Below are 25,734 nucleotides of genomic sequence, written 5' to 3' on the forward strand. Positions count from 1 at the left end.
TGGGGTTTGTTCTTTAATTCTTCCCCTCGCCTCTCTAGCCTCTAGTTTAGTTTCCTGTATTGACTATTTATTGAATGAATGAACTCCCCGACCCGGTTCCCGCAGCCTGGTTCCCCTCGACCCCACGCCATGCGGCTTTCCCTCCTGGGACTCCGGTCGCAGCACACTCGCCGGGGGGCTGAACGTGACGTGCGCCGAGGGAGGAGCCGGCGTGGGGGCCAGAGCCGCTCCAGCGGCCGCGGTCTGAGCAGGGGTTGGCTGGGAGCCTGGAGGCGGGCGGGAGGCGGGCAACAGCTCCGCCGTGGCTCGGAGGAGAGCTGCACCAGCTCAAGAACCGGAGGGGAGCCGCGACCCGCGTAGAAGGCAACTCTTCCAGGGGGCGCGGCGGTCACCTGGGAGCCCCGCGGGGACCCGACGTGCCCGAGGGGAGCTCCCGGACGCTGGGCTGCGGCTGCGGCGCGGGGCGGCGCTGCGGGGCCCGGATCCCACGAGACCTGGGACACCCGGGACGGAGGCGTGGCCCCGTCACCCTGCGCGGTTTCTGGTGGACCAAGGCGGGAAGCCGGTGCGTTTCTAAGCAGTCGCCACCCCAGCTTCTCTCAGCTCGAATTCAGCCTCCAAGTTGCAGGCACCGGAAAGACTACCTCGACGAGGAGGGCATCTGCCCCTGACTGTGGTGGGGTTTGCTCAGGGGCTTAGAAGGCACCGGGGACTGACCCAACCAGCCCGGGGAGGACTGGCAGGCGCCTGAGAAAGCCGCAGGGCGCGGGCCGCCGTCGGGGTTCGGAGGCGAGGGGGCTGTGCTCGATTCGTAGATCCCGAGGCCCTGAGCTTATCTCATGGGCTGTCTGCTCATCCACCAGGTGGTGTCCCACGCCTGATCCCCGGCACTCCTTGGGGCGACTTCTGTGCAAACTTCTGATTCTGTTTCGCAAGATTCCCTTCTTCTTCCCGGAAAGGTTGGGACGAGCTGCAGGTGCTAGCCTTGCACATCGCGGACCAGTTGTCTCCGAGGAGAGGTGCACCTAGAAGAGGACAATGGCAGGGCCGGGATCAGAGCTGCCTTCTGGCCCTGTGGCCCCCATGCTCCTGTCATGGCTAACAGGACTAGGGGCTGGAATGGTCTTCCTGAGCTTCATGCAGAAACTCCTGTACCCTTACTTCTGGGACGACTTCTGGTACCTGCTGAAGGTGGTACGCTGTGGATTTCGGATGGAGATGTACAGACTGAAAGGGGAGCTCGTCACTGTCCTGGATAAATTCCTGATGCATGCCAAGAAGCAGCCTCAGAAACCTTTCATCATCTATGAGGGAGACATCTACACCTATCAGGATGTGGACAAGAGGAGTAGTAGAGTGGCCCATGTCTTCCTGAACCACTCCACGCTGAAAAGGGGCGATACCGTGGCTCTGCTGATGAGCAATGAGCCCGATTTCATTCACGTGTGGTTCGGCCTGGCCAAGCTGGGCTGCGTGGTGGCCTTCCTCAACTCCAACATTCGCTCCGTCTCCCTCCTGCATTGCATCCGCAGCTGTGAGCCCAGGGCCCTCGTGGTGGGTGCAGGTAGAGTATGGGGTGTGGTCCGCTTGTGCAGAATGGCAACCCTGCCTCCTACCCCTGCCCCCTCATTTTTTGTTAGAACCAATTCACAACTAATATTCTGGGTGTGTGATGAAGTGTGCATGTTGAGGGTACAAAATAGTTTTATAATTCTATGGCTAGTGGTTTAATTCCCCCTCTCCCACTTCAATCACGTACTCTGTTGTAAATTATTAATTATTAGGACAGCTTTTGAAGACTTCTGAAATCTCTGCTGCTTATTATTTTAGCGAAGGGGGGGCGGGGGGGAGGGGGAGGGAGGAGGGCCGCGCATTTTACCTTTCTTGATACCTTCAGTGAGCGCAAGAACGCAGAGATATAGAGCTTGGTAAGTTCTAAATTTTGTCAGATCTGACAAGATTATTTGACGAGGAGGAAAGGAATCCTGATTTCATTGTGGAATACCTACTGCCTCGAATAGTAACATTATCAGGGTTGACTGCCTTTGCAGAAGAAACATGTTTGATCGCCAAGTGCATGAATGCCAGTCTTCGTGTCTGCTCTTATGCTGCACTGCCTGCAAGCTAGGATTTACCTGGCAAGGTTGGGCTCCCACCTCCCAGCCAGTGGCGGGCTCTTGCTAGACTCTCAGCCTCTTTCTCTCCCTTCTCCCATCCAAACCTGTGCATCATTTTGTTTATTTCAGTAAGTGCTAACCTTCTTCCCCCTCTCCTTCGATTTAGGCTTTGCATACATATACTGACAGTGAACTACAAAGAAAAGTCTTTGGTTGAGTGCCTAACTAATGAAGAACCTAGTAAGATGGGTTGCATAACACAGTGGAAGTGCAGTATGAAATCTGATGCTTTGGTATAATCTAAGTGGTTTATGCTTATGCTTCTTGCATGGCGGTAGGAAGGTGGAGGACGAGGAGGATGGTGGCAAGGACCTTAGTGAAAATATTTAAAAGTATTTTAGGTTAATAGATATATACTGACACCTCATATAGAATTTTTAGATTTACAGAGAAGTATGGGGGAAAAAATCTACATTTATACACCAGTGATGTCTAGAGTACAGTACTTTCCATGTAACCTTGATTATATAATAATCGCACATCACACGAAAATGAATTAGGCAGTATATAGTAGAAAGGTTCGTTATTCAAGGCTTTCGCTTTTGCTTGTTAACAGCTGTCCTTCCAGCTCAGTTTGTGACCTGATAAAATAGCAAAAATGTTTACTCTTTTTATTTTATGATATTTTTTTCACAGAAAGGCATTTTATTTTAAATATAGCAGTGTGTACATATCAATCCCAAACTCCCAATCTATCCCTTACTACTCTTAAGCACTGATTTTATCTTACGTTATAGGAGTGGAGAAGGCAGAAGGCCTCTATTGTGTATTTTGGTTCATTTTTTTTTTTTCCATTCAACAGTAATATCCTCCAAGATTGAAATTCAGCTCCTCTTCACCTTGGAAAGAAGTTAACTAGTATGATAAAATTTCTCTGAACTGTAGCAATATGTAGGATAAAGGAGTCACACAGAATTTTGATAACATGGTGAAACAATATTTACCTCTAGTGCAGGGGTGTGATAATATGAATGCAGCAGGGAAAACTATCACAGTTCATCTCTGGATATATTCTGACACTTTAGTTGCTCATTCTAATTTAGATTGCAGTTTCTGGAGCAAATCTAAACCTTAAATTGTGCAAAAAATTAGTAAAGCCATGTGGTCCCTTTCGAAGAGCAAACTAGAAGGGCCACGATATCTCTGAAAAGATTTCTGTGGCCGTGATGTTGAGGCCAACCTGAGAAACATCCCATATCCTGTCTCCTGAGGGACTCCTCTTGAAGTGCATAGGGCTGGTTACCTCTCAAAACAGAGTTTTCAAACTTTGCTCTTGACCAAGTTCTTGCCTAATTAGGACCAATTAATTTTGCAGTTTTACTTGTGCCAGTTTTTGCTTTGCTTCCCAATAACTAATTGCATAGTTTACTTGTTTTTGTTTTTACCACTACCAGTCAGGTTTTGTTGGAATTTTAAGCCAAAAACATTTAATTGCTTTGCTCAGTAAGTAGGTACCTGGAGAAATCAACCTTAAATCCTAGTAACAGTTCTTTTTAGCATACCTCCAAAATACATAAATTGCTTATGTTTTTCAAAGATAGGACAGTTCTATTTTTATTAATTACTGATTTTGTTTTGTAAGACAGCATGGCTTAGATCACGGTCACTTTTTTGTATTTGAAGCTCTTACCCTGAAAACTGTATTCTTGGCATCTTGAGTCTAATCCATGAACAACTTATACATATAGCTTTTAGAATTTTCCATTCCAGAGGTCTTAAATTCTCATTGGATGTTTCTAATGGAGATGTACTATGAAATCATTATATCCCCGGGGAGAGTGTATGGAGATGGAAAGACCAGTCAAGTGGTTTAGATCAAGATAAGCCAGACAGTCCCAGGTTTCACTTATGATCTGCCACTTCTTAGCTGTGTGATTGAAGATAAGATTATCAGCTGCTCTGAGTCTCACTTTACTCAGCTGTAAAATGGTGATAATACCATCTCCTTCACAGTGTAATTCCGAGGATTAAATGACAGCTTTTGTAAAGTGACTAACTGAGTGCCTAGTATGTACAAAGTAAATCCTTGGTGAATGAACATAATTGCTGTTATCATTATAGAGTCATCGGAGGCTTTTACTAAGGGATCTCATTTGGATTTTGCTGCTACATTCTAATTTGGTGTTAGCTGTAAGAAAGACTAGTAAGTCGGACTATCTGTTTGGGATAGGACCTTTAACGTTTCACTTTGCTATGTTTTAGCAAAATGTTATTTTTCATAAATTATATAAAAACAGTGTCAAACAGATATTGTCCATGGTGGTCCATGGTGATAGGTGACGTTTTAATCATGTCAGGTGTCTGATAGTTCTGTCTGTATCAACTAAGCCTCCAGGGAAATAAATGTTATTCTTGCTCTAATTGTCATTAACAGAAATATGAATGTTGCCATTTACTCAAGGCTGACTGTGTAAAAGGTACTCCCAGTGATTCTGAGAGGCAGGTACAGAGCTATATTTTGGAAACTGAAAGGAAAAGAAATTCATCTAGGGTGTCTAGGATGACACAGCTTAGTAGGTACGGAGCGGACTCAAAACCCGGTATCTGATGTAAGACTCTGCTGTATTATACACTATAGCCCAATGGTTTCTGGGACTGTTAATCCCCTTTTGATATAACCATGAAAAAAAATGCATTCCAGTCATATAAAAATAGTAAAATTAAAGTTGCTAATATTAAGGCATCAGGTTTTTCATGCACAGATAACTAGAAAAAATTTAAATGTTTTTAAAACTATTATTCCTAGTTCTCATTCTGAAGATTCAAAAATAGTCGCAAAAAAGCTTATATCTGTATAGTTTCGTTTAGAAGATGTGTCAGGTGGCATCCCAACTTTCCTTGGAAAATTTCAGCACTTATTGAAAATTATTAAATAGTCTTGTATTAAACCTACTTCTTTCCCCCCAATATTTCAACTCTGATATTGCAAATAGTGCCTGCTGCCAAGATAATCATCCACCTAGATATCCTCTTCTCTTTACTTGGAACAAACAGAAAAATGTTGAGATGTTTGTATGTAGCTTTTAAAAGTTTTTGTAATTATATCCTTTGACATATTTAGCAATAATAAGAATAATGATAATAATAAATCATAATCTCTTCCATTTTTAAAGTACTGTGTAAATAACAAGCTGTTTTTAGACACATTATCTTATGTCATGCTCACCACAGCCATAGCCTGGTTTTAAAGATGAGGGAAGCATGGTTGGGAGCGGGCAAGTAATCTTGTCAAGGTCCTACTTCTAGGAGAGGCAGTGTGGGAACTGGAGCCTGGATTTTCTGATGCTAAATCACAAAACCTGTTGGGTACACAGGTTTTGGGTCTTTGTCCTCATTCCTGCTCCTGCTCCTTCCCTCATCTCCATCTTTTCCTTTCCTCTTCCCTTCACTTTCCACCCCTCCCTCTGCCCTGCTCCTTTTCCTTCTCTCTCTGTCATCTCTTCCATCCATTCGTCTACTTTGTTTCAGCACTTTTCCCACCAATCCTCTTGCCTCAGTCACTGTATGCTGGCTATCCCAGTGACTCAATGGAATGGTAAAGATCTGTTTGCCAATTCACGTATAGATATTTGTGTAGCTCTGAGGAATGCCAATAACTCAGATGTAAGCTCTTAGAGAAGGAAGTTTGTTTTGTTTGCTGCTAAATTCTCAGAACTTAGTGTAAAGGAGATGCTCAATAAATATTTATTGCCTGGATGAATGAATAGGTGATTGAATGACCTAATGAAAAACTGTACGGTACATATGGGCATTCACTAACTGTTTACTTACTTGCCTATTTTTGCCCATGAATTGTCCCTCTGCTGTTCTTTTGGTAGCTGATTTTGGCAGTAGATACATCAATGGAATTTCTGGTTGTGTTATTTTATATCAGTGTTACTAAATGTTAGAATCATGACTCCCCAAAAGTCAAAGCATTTTAGACTCTGTAGTCTTTAGTGTTTAGACTAAACATCCACAGAATTTCAGATTTACTTGCATGTGTGTATTTTGCACTCTCTCCTTTCTCAATATATCACATATTAAATCATTATAATTATAAGCGGATAACTAAAAAATATATATTGATATTATCCAGAATGTTTTTACTTTATGTTCAGTAGTATTTTGTGTCTCCACATTCTTGGGTTTTGTGTTTCTATTCACAAGAAGTACAATCCTATGTCAGCTCTCTAGACTTACAGTAATGCATGCAGCATTGCCCTGTTCGTTTTTATGATCTGTTGCATTCAGACTGTGCAGGGCAAATATTCCAGTTAACAATCAAGCCATTGTAATTCTCCAAACGACTTTCAACCATAAAGGCATCTTCTTTTCAAAGACCAAAAGGAAGAGGTAGAGGAAAAATAAGACCCTTTAAATTCTGTAGAAAGTTCTATAGAAAGTAATACATATTCAGATAGATAAGACATGGGTCATGTGAACCTGTAATATTTTATCCACGTACTATGATAGCCTCACATATCTATTTTAATTTTTATGTGTAGTAGAATGAATGGCTGTTTTGCATTTTTTTTTCCCGTTTTAGACTCAGCTCTGTCAAGGATTATACCTCCATTGAAAAAGAAAATAACTGCTTTTGATTGGAAGTTTAAGTGGCTTCCTGGTTTACTAGTTGGAAAAGGTAGTGTTCTAATAAGCATGTGTTATTTTCTTCACTGATTATGAGGATACCAACCCTGGGATTCTTATGTACAGTATATGTTGAACATGTGTTTACTGTAAGGGAATGGTGCTTGAATACTGACAGAAGCAAAAACAATTTAAAGAGGGATTGTGCCTCCTCAGAGAAGTGGCAAGGCTGAATGGGAGAAACACATCTGAGTAATAATTATTTACTGGCAATAGGAGATGTGTTGGAAATAATGTCAAGTGAAGTATTCTACTTTTTATTTTCTTGCACAATTTTGCCAATAATAAATACACTGTCTACTCCCCAAAAGATGTGGGGACAGCTGAAAGTGAAAACCCATAAACCCATTTGCAAACTTGTGTGCTTGTATTCAGGGCAGTTAATAAAGGTGCTTCAGGGAAGCATATGTTGATGAAAGGCTTATGCTCCTGTGTACTTCCTAGGGTTATGATTATCAATAAAATAATATTTGTAAAAATAGCTGGCACATTATTGATGATGAAATTAGTTTCTGGCCTGATAAGAAGTATTGTTATCTACATCCTGATATACGTTGCTTTAGGACATTGCTTACTTAAACATCAGTTTTCTTAGACACCATAGCCTACCCATGTGTTCTTTGAGAAACCTGTTGAGCTGCTGTTAAGCAGTAGGATGGTAGTTATGAGCATGTGATGAGACCTACAACTTCACTTTGGTTTCTGTGTGAATATTGCTTTGCATTATGGAAAGCTCAAGTTAACCCTGTGCAGCTGAATTTCATATTAGTTGTATTAACACATAAAAGTTTAAAGTTAAATGTTTGCCAGTGTTTTAAAAGCTACAAGCAATACCTTTGAAATACCTATTAGTTTGTTTTATGTAGAATAAGATAATTTAAAAATAATTTTTGTAAGTCAGAGAAACACAAACATCATATGATATTACTTATATGTGGAATCTAAAAAAATGATACAAATACACTTATTTACAAAACAGAAACAGACTCACAGACATAGAAAACAAACTTACGGTTACCAAAGGGGAAAGGGGGGAGGGATATATTAGGAGTTTCGGATTAGCAGATACACACTACTATATATAAAATAGCTAAACAACAAGGTCCTACTGTATAGCACAGGAAACTACATTCAGTGTCTTATAACAACCTATAATGAAAAAGAATATATAGGTATGTATAACTGAATCGCTTCTCTGTACACCAGAAACTAACACAACATTGTAAATCAACTATACCTCAATTTAAAAAAAAAAGTTTTTAATGCAGAATGAATAACATAATTCACACTAATGGCATATTAGAGGAATATATTACATTTTTACTCATTGATTTCATAGTCTTAGAAATGTGAATAAGAGGCATAATAATGATGTAGAAACAAGAAATTAATTTGTACAAACGGTACTAAAGGATTGTAAGCAGAGATCATAATTTTACCTCTTTTTATGCTTGCAGCCCCTCCTAACACAGTGCCTTGTCTATGCGAGGAACAGTGTGTATTTCCTGGAAGAATCTGTTGCTTTGAAAAGAGAGATTCAGTCTTCTCCTGTAGTGCAGCCTTTGTTAAATCTCGTAGAATTGTCGTCTGTCTCATTTTCTTATGGTAATTTACTGGTAAGACCTGCACCTACAGTGGATCCCATGGACAGAGCTCCATTCCGTATCCAGCACCTACGGTGTGTGTGCCAGGCACAGTCAGTGAAAGAATGAAGTAGGACAGGCATCATTTTGAGGTGCTTACAGTTCTATGGGTTTCAATGGTAGGACACTTCCCTAAAGAGTAAATCTTCATGAAACACAAACAAGTTACCGTGAAGTATTTAAACACATGCTATTTTTTGGTGGGACTTGATATTTAAAATTTACTTGTAAAATGACACTAAAACTTTCCATTTGATTAAGAAAGATTGACAGTGATACGTAAATAATGATTCTTTATCCCCTACAAGACTTTTCAAATTTTTATTTCAATTTTCGCTATCCTCATCCACACTTCCTACCACTATTGAAGAAATCATTTGGTTAGATAAAATTCTCTTTGATAATTCTAAATGTCTCAGCTAAGTCAATTTCATTTTAATGTATGAAGGAGATTAAATTGTATCTCCTCTGATTCCTAGGAAATCCACTCACTTCCTTTTTCTTGTAAAAGTCATCGCTCTTTGTAAGTACTCTGATTTTTTTAGACTCTACAATTCTAACAAAGATTTGGGGCCACAGTTAATCATATTGTAACTTTCTTTGTAGTTATTTTGCCAATTTAGACACACATATTATTAAGAACACATAAAGTTTGTGCTGTGAATTTACAATTCCAGGTGAGAAATTTGAAATTAAGGTAATGAAATGGGTCAAGGCAGAGACTTATCCTTATAAGTTCAGAATGCCCGGGAGAATCATTTAAACAAAATCTAGTGCTAAAAATTAAAAGAAGATACCAAGTGCAGATCATTTGCTTGTCCTGGTTTTTCATTTATTTATGACTCGTCCTTCCCCTGGCATTCCTTGTGATTTTTCACTTCTTCTTCTCACCAAAGCAATCTGTACACAGCAGCATGCTGTGTATGCTCAGTACAAATAGATTTTTCTCTGGAATCTTACAGGTCATTTTATTTGGATTTGTTAAAGAAATAAAAATTAACTCAAAAAATTTCAAGCCCCAGTTTGCCTCCCCAACCCTGATATTTCAACTCCTTGTCATTTTTCTGTGTTTTTGCAGTTTTCTTGTGGGTTTTATTGTGAATTTCCTAGTCCTATTTGATGTATTTCTCTTGCTGCTTCTTTGTGAACAATTTGGGTTATGGATTTTGAGGTGGTAAATCATGAGTTTTTTTCAAATGTTTTGTATTATAGTGGAACTAAGTCAGGGCTGACAATGGCTTTTTGAAATAACGAGACAGTGATTTACATTTCCGGGAAGATGTTTAATGCAGCACCCTGAATTCAGCTTCAAAATAGAATATATCTGGTGATTACTTTTTATTTTTTGTTTAAAAATTATTTTAAAATGTAATTATTTAGATGGACAGGTTTATATTTACATGGACCTTATCATTCTGACCAGGGTATATTTTACATTTAATAATATTTTTTATCATTGATTTCTTTAATGAGGTAATATATAGGTTTTAGAGTTAGGTTAGACTAACAGTTCTGTCTGCCAACTTGTGACCTTGGTTGAATTAGTTTCCTAGGGCTGGTGTAATAAAATAACACAAACTGGGTAGCTTAAAATGACAGAAATTCATCCCCTCACAGATTTGGGGGCTAAAAGTACAAAATCAAAGTGTCTGCAGGGCCATGCTCCCACTGAAGGATCTAAGAAAGAATCTTTCCTCGCCTCTTCCTAGCTTCTGGTGGTTGCTGGTAATCTTTGGCGTTCCTTACATTAACTCTAAAAGGCCACTGCTTAATATCCCCGTGGATGTTAATGTAGATTTTAAGATAAATAATATAGGACTCAGAAATCGCTTTTATCTTAGAAAAGTATGATGTATTATAATACGGAAATAAAACTGGAGCACCCATGTAGAACATGAAAGTGGATCTTCACTGTTAAAGATCCATGTTAAAGGAAAGGAGTGTTACATTTTAAAAGAATTTAAAGAATATAAATAACTGTTTGTCTCTCTACTCCGGAAAAAAAATGAGGCCTCACTCGCTTCCACCTCATCCAAGGAATGCCGATGCTCTGCTTCTTTTGTACCCCCATAGAGTGCTAGATACCTTCACGCTGAATATTTCCTTCTCCAGGACCTGCACCCACCTTCCATCTCCCTCCTTCTCTACCACTACCCTCCTCCTGGACAGACGACAGTTTCTCCTACATTAAAGATCAAATTAAGAAGGTCTGATTCAGTCTCCCAGAGTGACTCAACAGTCTCCCTTCCACAGTTGCTTGTTTGTTAACGTGTACGGTAGATGCTTCCTGAGAGAAGTATCCCTTTTCCTTTCTCCAGTCTGAATTTCAACCCAGACCCTTGATCTTGTGAGGACCCCTAAGCTCTTCAGGCCTGAAGACACCCGTGTTTCTGGCTTTTCTACTCCTCTGCCTTCTTTTTTGCTTGACGTTGGTTCTAGCCAGGCCTTGGATCCCACTGCTGCTGACACAGGCTCTGCTTTCACCAGCCCACTCTCACCTGCCATGATCATAGCCTGCTGTGCACCGTGGATCCTACTGCCTTTTCTGGAAGGCGTTCTTTTTCTCCTTTTGCTTTCAAAGACCTTTTACCTTTAATTATTCTAATCCAGAGAAAAGAGCATCTCTGGATCTCCTCATTTAACTTTTCACTCTGAAATGGTGTCTAAGCCATAATCTTGTGAATCTTGTGAATCCGGTCAGGTGTTTCTCCTGGATCATTACATTATAGTAGAACTAAACAGTGACAGACAGATGGCTTTTTGGAATAATGAGCTACTGAGTCGTATTTCAAGGAGAATGTTTAGTGCAGTGTCCTGAATTTAGATTTAAAGCAAAGTACGAAAATAGAGTTTTATTTAAAAATTGGGGGAAAAAACACAATCTGGATAATGGAATCTCCAAAGTTCAATTTGAATTGGGCTATTTGCATTGATTACATCAGGTAATAACTAGATTTTCCTTTCCTTTGGTCATGTTGAAACATACTCATAAAATGGCTGGGATGTTATTTATCCAACGTGGAAAGGAAGTAAGCGTTGTATTTACGTATCATCCCTGTTCCAACATGCAAAAGAACACACAAGGTGAGTGCTTTGAGATTTATGTCTTATTTACTTATGCCTAGTCCTTTGGCTTTCAGATTTGCTTGGAACTATAGAGGAGATCCTTCCGAGCCTCCCAGGAGATATCAGTGTTTGGGCAATGAAAGAGTCTGTTCCGGAAGGCATAATTTCACTCAAAGAAAAACTGAGCACAGCATCTGACAGCCAGGTGCCACACAGCCACCATGTTGCCTCAAACCTCAAGGCTCCTTATCTTTATATTTTCACTTCTGGAACAACAGGTAAGATCCATTTGTTCTTGAAACTTAAGAAGAATGCAGCGTATTTGCAAAGCAGCAATTTCAGGCAGATCTCTGCCACGTGTAGTTGTAACTGAGCAAACAACTCATGTGCCCTTGACACAGAAAGCCACACTCTGACAGTGGGAGTCTGCAGCCCAGTAAGGATTTATTGCAGGGCGCCCAGCCTCAGATCCACTCCAACTTGATCTTTGAGTTAGGAGTTTCTTAAAGCGGAAGAACAAAGAAGCTAGGGTTAATCATCCGCTTGTGACATTTCTGTGACAGTTTCTCGGGAAGTCAGGCTGTCTCTGGTTTACAACTCTCTGACCAGGTGGTCCATGGCTTGAGGATCTGTGAGCTCATCTCACCCTGGAGAAACAACCTGAGTTTACACGTTAATGATATCTATAATAGCTACTTGAGTACATTAACTATGTTATCCGCAAGAGCAATTTTAGTCATCTGACTCTGGTTGATTATTGTTCAGTTAGCCCAGAATTGAGGTCAGAGGGGACAAGAAAGGAAACAAAGCTTTGGATATAGAGAGATTAATCATAAAGTTGGTAAGAGAACTTGGTTTTAGGGGGGCTTGGTTTCATAGTCACGAGACATCTCAGAAAGCATGCATCCAAGAAGGCCTGGGGTTCTTAGATCTTTGAACTCCCAAACTTGGATGAAAAAGGTAATTGCTTTAACTTTAACTTGACAAGTCACCATGTTCACTTGGCCATTGTCTCGTGTGGAAAGATTTTCTTCAAGTTTGGTAGTACAAATGGCACAGGAATGTGTGAAGACTTGAGCCAACCCAGTTGCTCAGAGTGTGGAATTTGGCCAGCTTCTTCGGCAGGATCTTTGCTAGCTTCCCTTAGATGCCTAATGTATAAAATGAAAAGATTAGTTTAAATAGTTTGTAATTATCCTGCTGGATTAAAAAATCCATTAGTCTACTTTAAAACAATTTTCTATATTCTTGTATAAAATGTTAAATCCTAAGCACAATCCAAGTATGGCTGCAATTGAAGCACCTGTAGCTGGCTCTCCTCGTTTTCCATAAGTTGATTGGAACATGTGAGAAGCAGGAAATCTTGAAGGCATTGCAGGTTTGAGGAAGGATACAAAATAGAATCAAGTAACTAAACTTTCCTTTTTTTAGGTAAACAACAACACACACACACACACAAAGAATATCAAACTACTTGAGAATTCAAAAGAAATGTTAAACTTAATTGATTCTTAAGAAAAATTTAATGATATTTTTGGTAGTCTAAGTAAGCTTTTGTAATTAGTTTGAAGATGACTGGGAGTTTGAATTAGAGGCATATTAAAAATATTGGTACTAATTTCTCTTGCACAGGTAGTATTGTAGGCAAAACTACTATTGCATTGGTAAAGTTTTCTTACTTTTTTCTTTTTCTTTTTCCTATTTGGAGGCTAACAATGATCTCCTCTATACTGGAGAGTAGACTATGGTTTTCTTTTTAACTTTGCAACAGCTTTGATAAGTGAACTAGGAAATGCTAATATGTATCAAGTCACCAGCATAAATTCAGACTGACTTTGGACTTTGAAAGAGACAATAAAATTCTGGAAATTATATGCTTTGAAAACTTCCAAGGGAAGGTACTTGACCAATTTGTCTTTATGGTGTTTTCTTGTAAAAATAGAAAGTGACTCTGGTCTTCAAAACAATCTTTACCACTCCCCCCCTCCCTCCAACCCCCCTCCCCACCCCAAAAGAGAATAGTGTGGAGCAGACTATTACATCTTTTTTTCTTGAAGATCTCTTAAAACCAGAGTGTTTGGTACATTTGCACAACAGGCTGAAAGCAAAAGTGCTATTAATTTTTTCTGTTTGATATTTATTTGTATTAAAGTTATACAGCACAGAGATGAAAAATTCTAATAGTTTTAAAAATTTTAGAGAAAAATACCCTGCTTACCCCTCTATTTCTCCATCCCGAAACCAATTATATTCAGTATTTTTAGATCTTTCTTTCTGTAATCACCTCCATTTATCTAAATAGATTTATTAATAGTATTTTACTGGATACTTAATAGGTACCTACTAAAAAGTATGTACTGCTTTTCCACAATGGAAATGAGGATTTTCTCTTCTTTCTTTACCACTCTCTCCCTCCACTCATTTCTTTCTCTCTGGTGCAGATACTTTCTCTCCCCAACATCACCCTAATATTGTTTCATCATAAATTTTTATTTGATTGGTATCAGTATCAATTAACTTAGTAAATACTATTTCTTGCTGAGCTCTATAGTATAACAAAATTATATTTATTTCCTTTCATGTAAAACTCTCCCCAACCTTGAATTAATCATTTGTTTTTGTTTGTTTGCTTACTTAGTTTTCTATACACCTATAAATGGTTCGTACCCATCCCTTTATCAAAAAGTAACTCACCTTTAGATATTGAAAAGCTAGTCTGTATTTTGTCAAGCCCATGTTCTTGGCTGCATGTTTCCCAGAGCTTTCCTCCCTACGATTCCAGTCTTGAAATGTTGCTCTCTTACTGTCCTGGGTTCATTCCTCACCATCGCCCTGAGAATTCCCTTCAACTCTTTTCTTTTTTTCTGATCCCCTGATTCTTAGATTCTAAATTCATTTCCTTAGTTTGCTTTTCATTTTATCACTGCACTGCTTTCATTAGCTGCTTGATAAAGAGTATTTAGTAGGTACGTTTTAAGTCCTTATATGCCTGAAAGTGTCTTTTTCTACCCTTACACTTGTTTGTATGGAATTCTAGATTAGAAATGATATTGATGCAGGAGTTTGAAGGCATTGCTTTTTTATCTTCTGTCTTCCAGTACACATACTGAGAAGTCTTTTTCTTTCTGATTTCTAATCCTTTACTTGCAACCTGGTATTGTTTTTCTTTCTTTCTTTTTTGGGATTTTTAGAATCTTTTATTAGCCTTCAGTAATCTATGATATCATGATTATTTGTACTGGAACCAGTCTTATCCATTTTGCTGGTAAATTTGTAAGCCTTTTAAATCTAGAAACTCATGTCTTGCAAGTCTAGGTACTTGAAAATTTTTTTTTAAAGGTGTCTACATATTCTTCTTTTTCCTTCTTTATTTCTATTCTTTCTGCCCATTCCCTCCTTCTATTATATTTGTTTGCTTGTTCGTTCTTTTATCTTTGGAACTCTAACTTTTTAAAGATTGGCCTCCTTGCACTGAGTTATTAATTTTCTAATCTTTTATATCCTATTTTCCTTCTCTTACCTTTTGATTTACTTTTTTTAAGTGCAAAACAATAAATTTTTATTTGTTCACAGTTAAACACAAGCAACTGCCTTGATATTTTAGAGCATTCTAGGAATGCTCTAAAAAGCAAAAGCAAACCCTTTTGAATCCAATTCCCATTCACTGAGATTATACCATTTCCTCTTGCAGTTCACGTTTATGGCATCTGATGTGGATTGTTTGACATGCTTTTAAAATCAAGATGGGAAGGTGTAAACGTTTTGACAATAGATTACTTTCTAAAATTTAGCTTTTAGCAGTCAGCCAAAAACAAAATCTGTTTTTCACTGATGGGACCCCTTGATTTACTTTTTGAGGGATTTATCTTTTAGCCCTTGTGTTCTCTTAATATTTCTCATTTTGTAGCATGTTATTTTTGTATTATTGATACTTCATTGTCTCATACCTCTCAGAATATTAATATTTTTTGAAAGTTTCTCCTCTCTACCTTGTCTCTATTTTTCTCTGACATCCTTTTATCTTTTGTTTTATGTTGGTCTCTGTTCTTTACCCTAGAGGATTTCCTCAAGTATCTGGTGACCTTTGGCTGTGCATATTTAAAATGCAGCCACCAAAACACACACACACAAAAACAAACCAAATCCTAACTAGAAGCTCTGTGTGATTGAGTGGGATTGTGGGCTGGTTAGTTTCATTGTTCACGACATTTTGTTGGGAGATTCGTGACTGTCAGTTTTTACTTCTGGGCGCTTTAGAGTCCTCAGATAAGAATCTTGAAGGGAAAACTAGTCAAGTGTAAAAAGGGAGCTGGAGAAGGATGCAGACTTCTCTTATTCTCCCTACTTGTTCAACCGCTCTTCTTCCTGGTGTTTCCAGAGGCTCATGTTTTCCCAGAGAATACATATCAGATCTTATACCAGTGTGGAGGAAGCAATCTGGGGCTGTAATTTTATTTTATTTTATGTTTTGCATTGTAAAATTTCAAAAGCATTTACTGACATTCTTCCAAATTTGGATTGTGAATGATCTTATACAGGGAAAGTTATACAAAAATCATCTCTTGTTAGCTTAAAGTTCTGAGCAACATGGGGTCTTGTAGAGATCAAAGCAGAGCAACATACAGAATTAGGCATATAGTAGATGTCATGCTTTATAAATACAAAGCTATCAAAGAATGTAAAATCACATTTTTTACTGACTAGGGCCCTTGGACTCTTTAATCAATAGAAATTAATTAAGTTCTACTCAATAGAAATTGATAAGAGGTCAGATGAGGAATTCATGCTAGGCTTTATTGGGACTCATGCTGCAGCATGAGGAAATGAAAACAAGTAACAGGTGCCCTTACCCACTCCCTGAGGAGGGACTGGTTCCTTAAATAGGGTGAGGGTAGTGGTGGATTGGTGGGTCAGGCTGGAGGGTGGCTCAGGTGGTCTGCCCACCCCCTTGGTGGTAATGTGTGCAGGCATCATGTGCAGGACCCTGCTTTTGCTCCGGGCACCTCAGAAATGGCAGTTGATTTGTGGCCTTTTTGTATTTTATTGTTCATAATTGCCTCAACTGTGCATGCATGCAGTTATTTTTAGCCCCTTATAGTTTCTTTGTATTCCGTTGCTCAAGGTGAAGCAACTCCAATAAAGGATCCCAGGCACCAGCTCCCAGTCTGTCTCACGTTGAGCCTTGTTAGAGACTTAATTGACATTTTTTATTAAAAGCATCTCTCTTGTTCTCTCTCTCTAATATAAGCTGATGTTTTGCAACTCAAAACCCAGAGCTGAATTAAGTGATGATAATTGTAATGAACATGAAAATTTATATTAGTATGTCACCTATTATCATAAAAATCACTGATTCTCACATAAAAATCTTATAATGTTGATAACGATGAAGGTGTTGGTGCAAGTTACGAAGTGATGTAAATAAATGAGACTTGGAAAAGTTAAATGATGGCAGTAGAGTTTGCTCATAGGCCCTTTCAGGCAGGTTATAAGGGAGCATTTTGGATTATATTGAATCTTTCCTAATCATTTTACTACTATGAAGTCCTGTTTGCCCAAGCTCACCAAAATATTATATCCATGGACCCAGGAACAGACTTAGAATGTCTCTGAGTAAGGAAAGGATTGAGGTCAGTTTTTATACCATTCACGTGTCTTTGACCTGGGAGATTCTGTGAGATCTTGATGAACAAGGGGTGACTCCCTTATCTATGACTCTGATGGAATTGCTTCTTAAACAGAACTCCCATTTAGCTCCCTCTTTATAGTTCCATATTGATATTCCACTCTGGGGGGTACCTGGTCATCAAGTTTCTGAGCCTCGCTGGGGTTCTGTGGGAGCAAACCAACTTTCTTCAAGGCTTCAGCTTAGGTTTCATCTTCTTGGGTCTGCTGTGTCAGTCACCAGTTGTCCATCTGCCTTTCTATTTTTTCCTTCCTTCCTTCCTTCCTTCCTTCCTTCCTTCCTTCCTTCCTTCCTTCCTTCCCTCCCTCCCTCCCTCCCTGCACCGGGTCTTAGTTGTGGCATGTGAATTCTTAGTTGCGGTACGCATATGGGATCTAGTTCCCCGACGAACCTGGGCCCTCTGCGTTGGGAGTGCAGAGTCCTACCCACTGGACCACCAGGGAAGTCCCCATCTGCCTTTCTAAAATTGTGTTGCTGTCATCTCCAATTCCATTCTTTTGGCCTATGTATGTGTTCAGTCTGCCAACTTCTAGTTCTGTTGTCGCTCACTGAAATTGGTTAGGTGCCTGAAGATCTCTAGGAAAGGCTATTTACACCTGGACAGAGCAGCCTTGCCTTCAGCCACTCCGGTAAGTAGAGGGAGGAGGAAAAAGACAGAACTGCCTTCCGTGCTGCGCCTGGGGCCAGTTGCTATCACCATCTAAGTCTCTATTTACTTTTGTCTCTCCTTCTCCTTAATCTTATGGATTCTTTCCTTTTTCCAAAATTATCCCTGAATTCCCCAGATTTTTTCATGCCTGCCCCTGAATTGGTTTTCTCTTGATATCATCTGTTCCTCCTTCTTCCTGCTAATCCCCAATTCACTGGACACAGCCTCACTCCCACCTTTATGCCTGGACCTTATCCCAGTGGCCTCCTCACATCTGCGGACATGTGGAGAGTTTCAATGCTAGGGATTCATAGAAGGTTAGAAGAACAAAGGACTCAGGAGACCATCTAAGGTAGCATTTCTCCAAGCATGTGGCACAGCATGTCCCTTCATGCCTACAAAGAAGGGAAATAAAAGTTGAAAAGGGGCTTTATGACCACATAAGCTTGAGAAACATCATTGAAGAAATAGTAACATTTCTGTACTGTTGGGCTTGTCGAAAGCTTTAATATGTTAATGTGCTTTCTAACTCTTCCAAGAAGGGACTCTAAATTGCAGTTTTAACAAGCTTCATTTATTCTGTTGGTCCTTCTTTCCTTCTTTAAAACTTTAAACTCCATGAGCCTTTGATCACTTTCATTTGTTGGATAAGCTCCTATCTGTTGTCTCCTTTATCAAAAAGTCTGAGTACCTTGAATGGTTTAATAATAAATTAATGAGATCATTATTCACTTAAAGCTAACCAAATTAGGAATGAAAACATGACTAATTCGCTCACTAAAGTGCTTTACAGGAGTGACATAAGCACACAGGTGGAAAATAACTAGATAAAGCATCCTTCTTTTTTCGACATACCTCCAACTGAAAAGTTATTTTTAAGGCTGGGTTGCCATGAGATCAGGAACAATATGGAAAGTAGGGAATATGGTGCCTGAAGAACAGTAGGTGGGAGCTTCTCGGAAGCAGAAAATGCATAAATATTTGATTCTCTCAATGAAGAAAAGAAAGGCATTGCATTATCAAGAATCAAGGATGCTAGTCTCACTCAAAATCTTTATACATGGCTTTGACAAGAAATTTTGGAGGGGTTCCCTGTGCATGTGGATGACAATAAACTCTTTTAGGGTGTGAGATGCCAACCTATCAGGAAAAGCCACAGAAACTTCTTTTGAAAAAATGAATTATTTTGAATAATAAATGAATTTTGGTTAGGATGGTAAGCAAGATCATGCCAATTTTGTGTATGAGATCTTCCAGTTAATGGAAATGGAGCACAAAGCCTGTCAGAAAATGTCAAAGCAGGTGCAGCAGCAAGGCGGACTTGAGGTTAACCCTGGTGAGTGTCTGGAAGTCACTGTAAACTGGAGTTCATAGCTACATGTGCTGCTGTCACCAAAAACCCATGACAACTTGGGCTTTATTTGGTAAATATGTTGAACCAGAGAAGGAATGATGTATTTTTGGCATCTTTATAGCAGATACGACTCTTTGAACCTTACAAGATCTCAAACTCTATGTAGATCTAAGATTCTAGAGATTAATTACAGTTGTAGCTGACATTTGCATGACCCCTTTTACCAACGATACAGACTATTTTGATGTATTTTTGTCTCAACTGCTGTTGTAGTTGATACCAGCATAGTATCTATTCTATTATTTATTTATTTTTTTCTTTTCTTCTAGGTCTCCCAAAAGCAGCTGTGATTTGTCAGCTGCAGGCTATGAAGGGTTCTGCTGGATTATGGGCTTTTGGTTGTACTTCCGATGACATCATTTATATAACCCTTCCTCTGTATCATAGTTCAGGATCTCTCCTGGGAATTGGTGGATGTATTGAGTTAGGTAAGCTTTTATATTCTGTTTCATAAGTTCTCAAAATGCCTAATAATTGGAACTTGCCTTCATTAAAGTTCAAAACTCTATCAGTAGAATTCAGAGTGATCGTGTGCATGTTATACAATTATAAAAAAATATTTATTAAAAGGACACAATTTCATCACATACTTCAGTGTATGCCTGAAGTGGAAAGAGCAGTAATTTGGCCTCGTGGTTGGATCTGGCTGTTGACAGGGCTTCCCTCTCCATGTGGTCGCTCACCCTTGAGTGGTTGCCGCCCCTGTCCTTAAATGGTGGTAGGAGCCTTCCCAGAGGGTGAACTCAGAAGCTGTGTAGCTCTTAAGTCTTAGCCTCGTCGGAAGTAACATGGATCATTTCACCTGCATTTTGTTGATCAAAGCAAGTCACAAGCCAGTTTAAATTCAAGATTTGAAGAGTGGGGAAAGAGAACCCACTTCTTGAAGGGAAGGGTGGCAAATTCACATTGCAAAGGTAAAGGCGTAGGAGAAATTGTTGAGGCTATCTTTGCAAACAGTGTATCCCAGATACCCAAGAAGTCAGTTGGTAGAGCTGGTGACTCAGTAGATTCCATTCATAACTATGCTGAGATTATGTGTCTGTTACTAGTTAGCCCAGAAATAATACACAGAGATAATTCACCATTATTTATATATGTCTAAAATACTATAAAGTAATCTTATAGAATAGTATATTTAAAATATGATCAATGCCCACAATAAATAAAGATGAGGGTCAAGACTTTAGCATTTTCCTTGGAACATATTCATATGACTTACATTGTTATTAAAATTAGGTTGTTAAAGTTAGCAGTCATTATTGAACCTTTTTGTTGGTGCTTTCATACTAACGCTACCTTACTAACTCTCAATCTCAAACTATATTGAGACTGCTTAAAAGTTTTTAAAAATGAATACTATGTATATATTCAATGTCGAAAGTAAGTGAATATTCTTGGTTTCTATGAAGAAGGATGACCTTATCTATATTCATGCTCTAATACTTGTAATTCTCCTACTTATTTTGGCTGCTTCTTTCATCCCATGTATTGCAAAGAGTATATCTACAGTCAAAATATAGAATTACAACATGAATATTTTTAAAAGACTTATTGGACTGTAAGATTAATGTTTTCAAATGAGCTTGATATAAATGGCCACTGATGGATTATAAAAGCCTTGAAAGTGAGCAAAAGTGTTCTAGACAGAGCAACATCATTTGTGTTTTATGTTAATTCTGCCCTTGAATTTTTTTTCCCTTTTGCCTTTTTATACCTTTTCTTGTAGGTGCTACTTGTGTGTTAAAGAAGAAATTTTCAGCAAGCCAATTTTGGAACGACTGCAGAAAGTATAATGTGACTGTGTTTCAGTACATTGGAGAACTTTGTCGCTACCTTTGCAAACAACCTAAGGTAAGAGTAATCATTGTCAGAGAGAAAAAGTAATTTCAGAAAGAAAAAGAAAATAATTGAGAGAAAATAATTTTTGTTTGCTTATACTCCATTTTCTTCCAGAGCATAGTTTAACTGACTTACAAAGATGTATGCAAAACCGCAAGATAAAATGAGTATAAAACAAGTCAGAGAAAATAAAAGGAGGATACCAGGAATGTACTGTGTTTTATATTGAGGCAGGAGAAGACAGACTCGTAATCCAGTCCCCTTCATGTTTAGACGGATTAAAATTTCTGTAAACATAGCATGCATCTGATTATGAAATTATTTTCTGTCTACAGAAAGCAGTTATTCCAAGGGTTGAATTAGATCATCTTTTAAAATGCTGGTCTTTAAATAACACACAAAAACTAATAACAATGGTTATACTTGTTTTTCTATTTGTTTTCTTTTGAATAAGCGATTAGATTAGAATATCTTTTTGCTTGGTTTTGCTGTAAACTTAAAAAGAAACTTTGCTTTGATTTGCACTTGTCTCCCCACCACCTCAAGCAATCATTTCCATGAAATTATGATAAATTGCCCCCTTCTGAAAATAGACCGGCAGAGACAGTTACATTAGCCTAAAGCTTGTCTTTATTAGTTCGTTTGCTTTTTTGCCCTCAGAAGTTGTTGTCCTTTTCCTGGTCTCATTTGTATTTTGAGATGCTTATTTTTTCACTGTCTGATTGTCTAAGCATTCTTGAGGCTACAAGGAAGGGACTCTGCCTGTAATCAAATCAAAACCAGCCCCCTTGAAGGATGGTGACAGAGGTTGCCTTCCTTTACCCACAGCACAACTGAGACGAGGCTGGAGGCATTTAAATAAGACTTTATTAAAGATATGGAATTACACAGGAGAGATAACACAGAGAAGAATCTGAAGCTGGATAATCTTATTTACAAAATGCCTGTAAATTTAAGCTTGGAGTTTGCCATGGAGAGACCTTCCATCTAACTCCTGACCTGCCTCCTTGTGGGAGAAGCCATCCTTCCTCTTTTTTTGGTCAGGAGTACGTCAAATAGCTAAAGATTCCCCACATCCATTCCTAAGACAAGGAGTCCCAGAAAAGTGTTTTAGCTTTTTCACCTTTATTTTCCTCCAGGAGATTTTGCCAATATCAGAGTAGTGGTCTTACCTGAGGATTCCCAGTAGAATAATTATAATGCCACAAGCTACAAATTTTCTCTTATAGTTTTCATTGTATTCTTTGATGATATGATATCTGGACTATGTAATTTAAGGAATTAATGCCCTCCAGTAAAATGAAAGCCTCCTTCAGTATAGGACATAGTAAGCACTACCTAATGAACTTCTTCATGGCTTTTCTAGACCGTGCCCCCAGCCATTCTTATTTCCTCTCATCTTTTATTAGCAACATTAACTTTTGCAAGATCATTTGCTCTGTAAGTTTTTATTGAATAGTTGGATTCATGCATTAATTTTTTTCTGAAGTTTTACCACCTTAAACGATGCTGTACTTCGTATCTTCATGGAATATAGTCAGTGTAGGGCCTCAGAAGTGAAGGTAGTCAAAGGGCATGGGTATTTTGGTGATTTTTTTATGGCATATTTCCAGAGTGCTGTTCAGAGTGGTGGATGTGATTTAGAATCTCATCGACAATGTGGGAGTATGCCCACTGCACAGTCTCTTATCGATACTGAGTGGTATTAAAAATAGTGGTCTTCCAGCGTCCTTCATGGAAAACTAGACACTAGTTGTTTTTGTTGTTGTTGTTGTCAGTCAGTAACACTTACATTTTACTTACGTGGGTAACACCTAAAACACGTTATGCTTTTTAAGCTTCCTCAAAAGTCCCTGTAGGATGGAGAACAGGGAGAATAGGCCAGTTTCCATGGCCCACCCTGTCAAATATGGTAGATGAAACCCAACTTGCTTGGGCTTCGTAGTGATATTCTGTTTGAACAAAGAACGTCCTGTTTTTTTAAAAAAATGAGGAAAAGATTTCTAATTTTATTTATAATTTTATAGACTAGAAACAAACATATTTTTAGTTTCTTTGTTAAGATTACTGGCAAGGTGGGATACTTTTCTAGCTGTATTTCCCTTTTAAAATACCTCTTCTGAGTCTTTTACTCATTTATCTCTTTGGCACATAATGTTTTATCTTATTCATTTGAGCTCTCGTTTCATATAATAAAGGAATTAACAGTTTGTCATATTTGCTACAAGTCTTTTTTCAAGGTGTTTTCCTTTGACTTTTTTAAATGAAATGAAATAGTCTTTTCACCTCTCTGAATTTGTAATGCAGTGATTTGGGGGAAAATACTGGAGCTGCAGAGAATTTGAGAGAACTGAGAACTGAAAGCAGAACTCCTGGTTGCTTTTAGTTATTAAGTATTCTAATTCTTAATTAAAGTTCTTTGAGGAAAGACTAGTGTTTGTGTAATAATCTCTAACCACTTACCTGAAGACAAGTTGAGGAGGAGAGAGGGAAATAAATATAGATTTGCCAAAGGAAAACTGAATGATTTTTTTGAGCAGAGATGCGTTGTATTACCTAATCCTCTTTGTTGATTTCTCACAGAAAGAGTACAAACAGTTCTTGGCATTAAAGATTGGGAAAAGGAGAAAGTCATTTTGTTATGACATCTTATCCCTTCAAGGAGATCTTGCTTTCTTGCTGGGCAGTGTTCGTTCCTTTCAGTGAACTTCCCCTGAAAGGAAGTGGCCCTGTCTGTTATGCAGCCAACATAGCAGTGGGTTCAAGTAGGGCCACAGAGTGAACAAGTGACATGGTCAGCACCCTCAAAGAAATTAAATTGCTTGTCTCATGAGTCGTGGTTTGAAGCCCCATAGATATTTAATATAAATCTAAAAGAAAGCAAAACCACATATTCCCTAAGTATATCCAGAGTTGTTGTCAATCTCAGGTAAGTAATATATTCCAAAGGACATTTACCTGCAGGCAGAAGCCACAGTCTGAGTTGAGTGTTTGTATATAGTTGTATAAAAACATCCTAGGGTTGGTTTTCCCTGGCTGGAAGCACTTACCACCCCCCACCCAACCCCATCTTTTTTCTCTTTTTAAAAAACTCCGGTTACAAAATTTCCTTCCGCATAAACACTGGATGTGCCTCAAACTGCTGGCAACAGCACTGTCCTTAAAAAATAAAGCTGAGGTACTTGGCTCCTCTTAGTCATGGAGTGTCGGGGTAATTATCCTCTTCCTCTGAGACTAGGAAGGCAGCTCTTTCCAATCTTCCATATTTTCTACATTACTGAAGACCATCATACATTTTATGATTGGGTATAGCTCTATATTTTCTTAATATTAATGCTGCATTTAATATTGAGAGATGAGGAATGTGGTGGAACTCTAGACATCAGTGATCCTCTGGGGGACTCTTGCTGCACAGTTTATCTTATTTAAATAACTCTGCCATACCTAGGGATTTACCTAGGAATAGGATCACGTCACTCACTCCTTCATGCAAGTAATGTTGTAGGTTTGAGTCGACAGGGGCACAGAAGACAGACAAGACCCCTTTTCTCACGTAACTTACAGTCTGGTTTGAGGAGATAGAAAATAAGCCAGCAAACACATGAAGAAAAGTGATTACAGATAATGATAAATATTATGAAGAAACAAAACCGGTTGAGGTGATGGAGACCAATGAGTGGTGAGAGTGGGGCATTGCTAATTATAATAGATTGAATGGTCAGGGAAGAATTCATTGACATGGTGACCTGTGAGCTGAGGAATTGTTATGGCAGGTGGGATCCAGCCACGGAAAAGCTGGGGGACTGCAGTCTGGATGGAATAAACTGAAAACGAAACAGCCCACAGAGGACATAGCCTGAGTGTTTAAAGTGAAGGAGCTGGGTCATCCATAGACCAGATCTTATGGGGCTCAGTAGACCCTGGAGGAGAAATTTGATTTTGTTCCCATCAGAGTATTTGGAAAAAGATGAAGGCAAACTGGAAAATACTATAACGATTTGGGATCTATTTTGAAGGAAAGATAACAAGACTTGTTAGTTCAAGAATAGGGAGTGAAGAGTGAAGAAATGGATAGAATCAAGGATGAGTCCCAGGTTTCTGGTTCAAATGTCTAGGCAAATTGCAAACCATTTGCTGAGATAAGGAAAACTGAGATTTGGGGAATGAAAATTAAATTTCTTTTGGACCTGTTAAGTTTGGTGTGTTAATTAGACATCCAGGGTAAGAAGTAAAATAGGCAGTTGGATGCAAGAATCTGGAGCCCAAAGAGTGCAAGGGATGGGACCTAGTTAGCAAAGACCTATGTTATAATGCATAAGTATGATGCCTATTTTTCAGGTTAACATTATGGTTTATCATTTACACTATATAGTTTGTCTATAGCTCTCAATGTGGAACACCCACATTTTGACATTCTCAAGGCATAGCTTATATTCTTTAGTATATATTTGTATATATGTTTTCTATTAATTATATCCTGTTTCTTTATTCTATTTTCTTAAAATCTAAGATATTTATTGGGAGCCAGAAAGTATACTTACGATTCTGGTTACTGTAGTGAAAGTATATTAAAACTTCGACAAAACGGATTATGCTCAACTCCCACCATGAAAAGAGAGACATTTTTA

The 25,734-nt window shown here is 38.7% G+C and overlaps 1 protein-coding gene across 1 annotated transcript in view; it reads left to right on the forward strand.

Moving 5' to 3' along the window:
- Window positions 1–237: 237 nt before the first annotated feature.
- SLC27A6 (solute carrier family 27 member 6) overlaps window positions 238–25,734 on the forward strand; it is a 57,143-nt gene continuing 31,646 nt past the window's right edge. The window contains exons 1-4 of the mRNA XM_059919447.1: window positions 238–1,564; window positions 11,593–11,796; window positions 19,537–19,695; window positions 20,994–21,118. Coding sequence (XP_059775430.1) covers window positions 1,039–1,564; window positions 11,593–11,796; window positions 19,537–19,695; window positions 20,994–21,118 — 1,014 coding nt within the window. The 5' untranslated portion in view covers window positions 238–1,038. The remainder of the gene's footprint in view (window positions 1,565–11,592; window positions 11,797–19,536; window positions 19,696–20,993; window positions 21,119–25,734) is intronic.

This window comes from Balaenoptera ricei, chromosome 3 (assembly GCF_028023285.1).
Source record: "Balaenoptera ricei isolate mBalRic1 chromosome 3, mBalRic1.hap2, whole genome shotgun sequence".
NCBI classification, from domain to species: domain Eukaryota; kingdom Metazoa; phylum Chordata; class Mammalia; order Artiodactyla; family Balaenopteridae; genus Balaenoptera; species Balaenoptera ricei.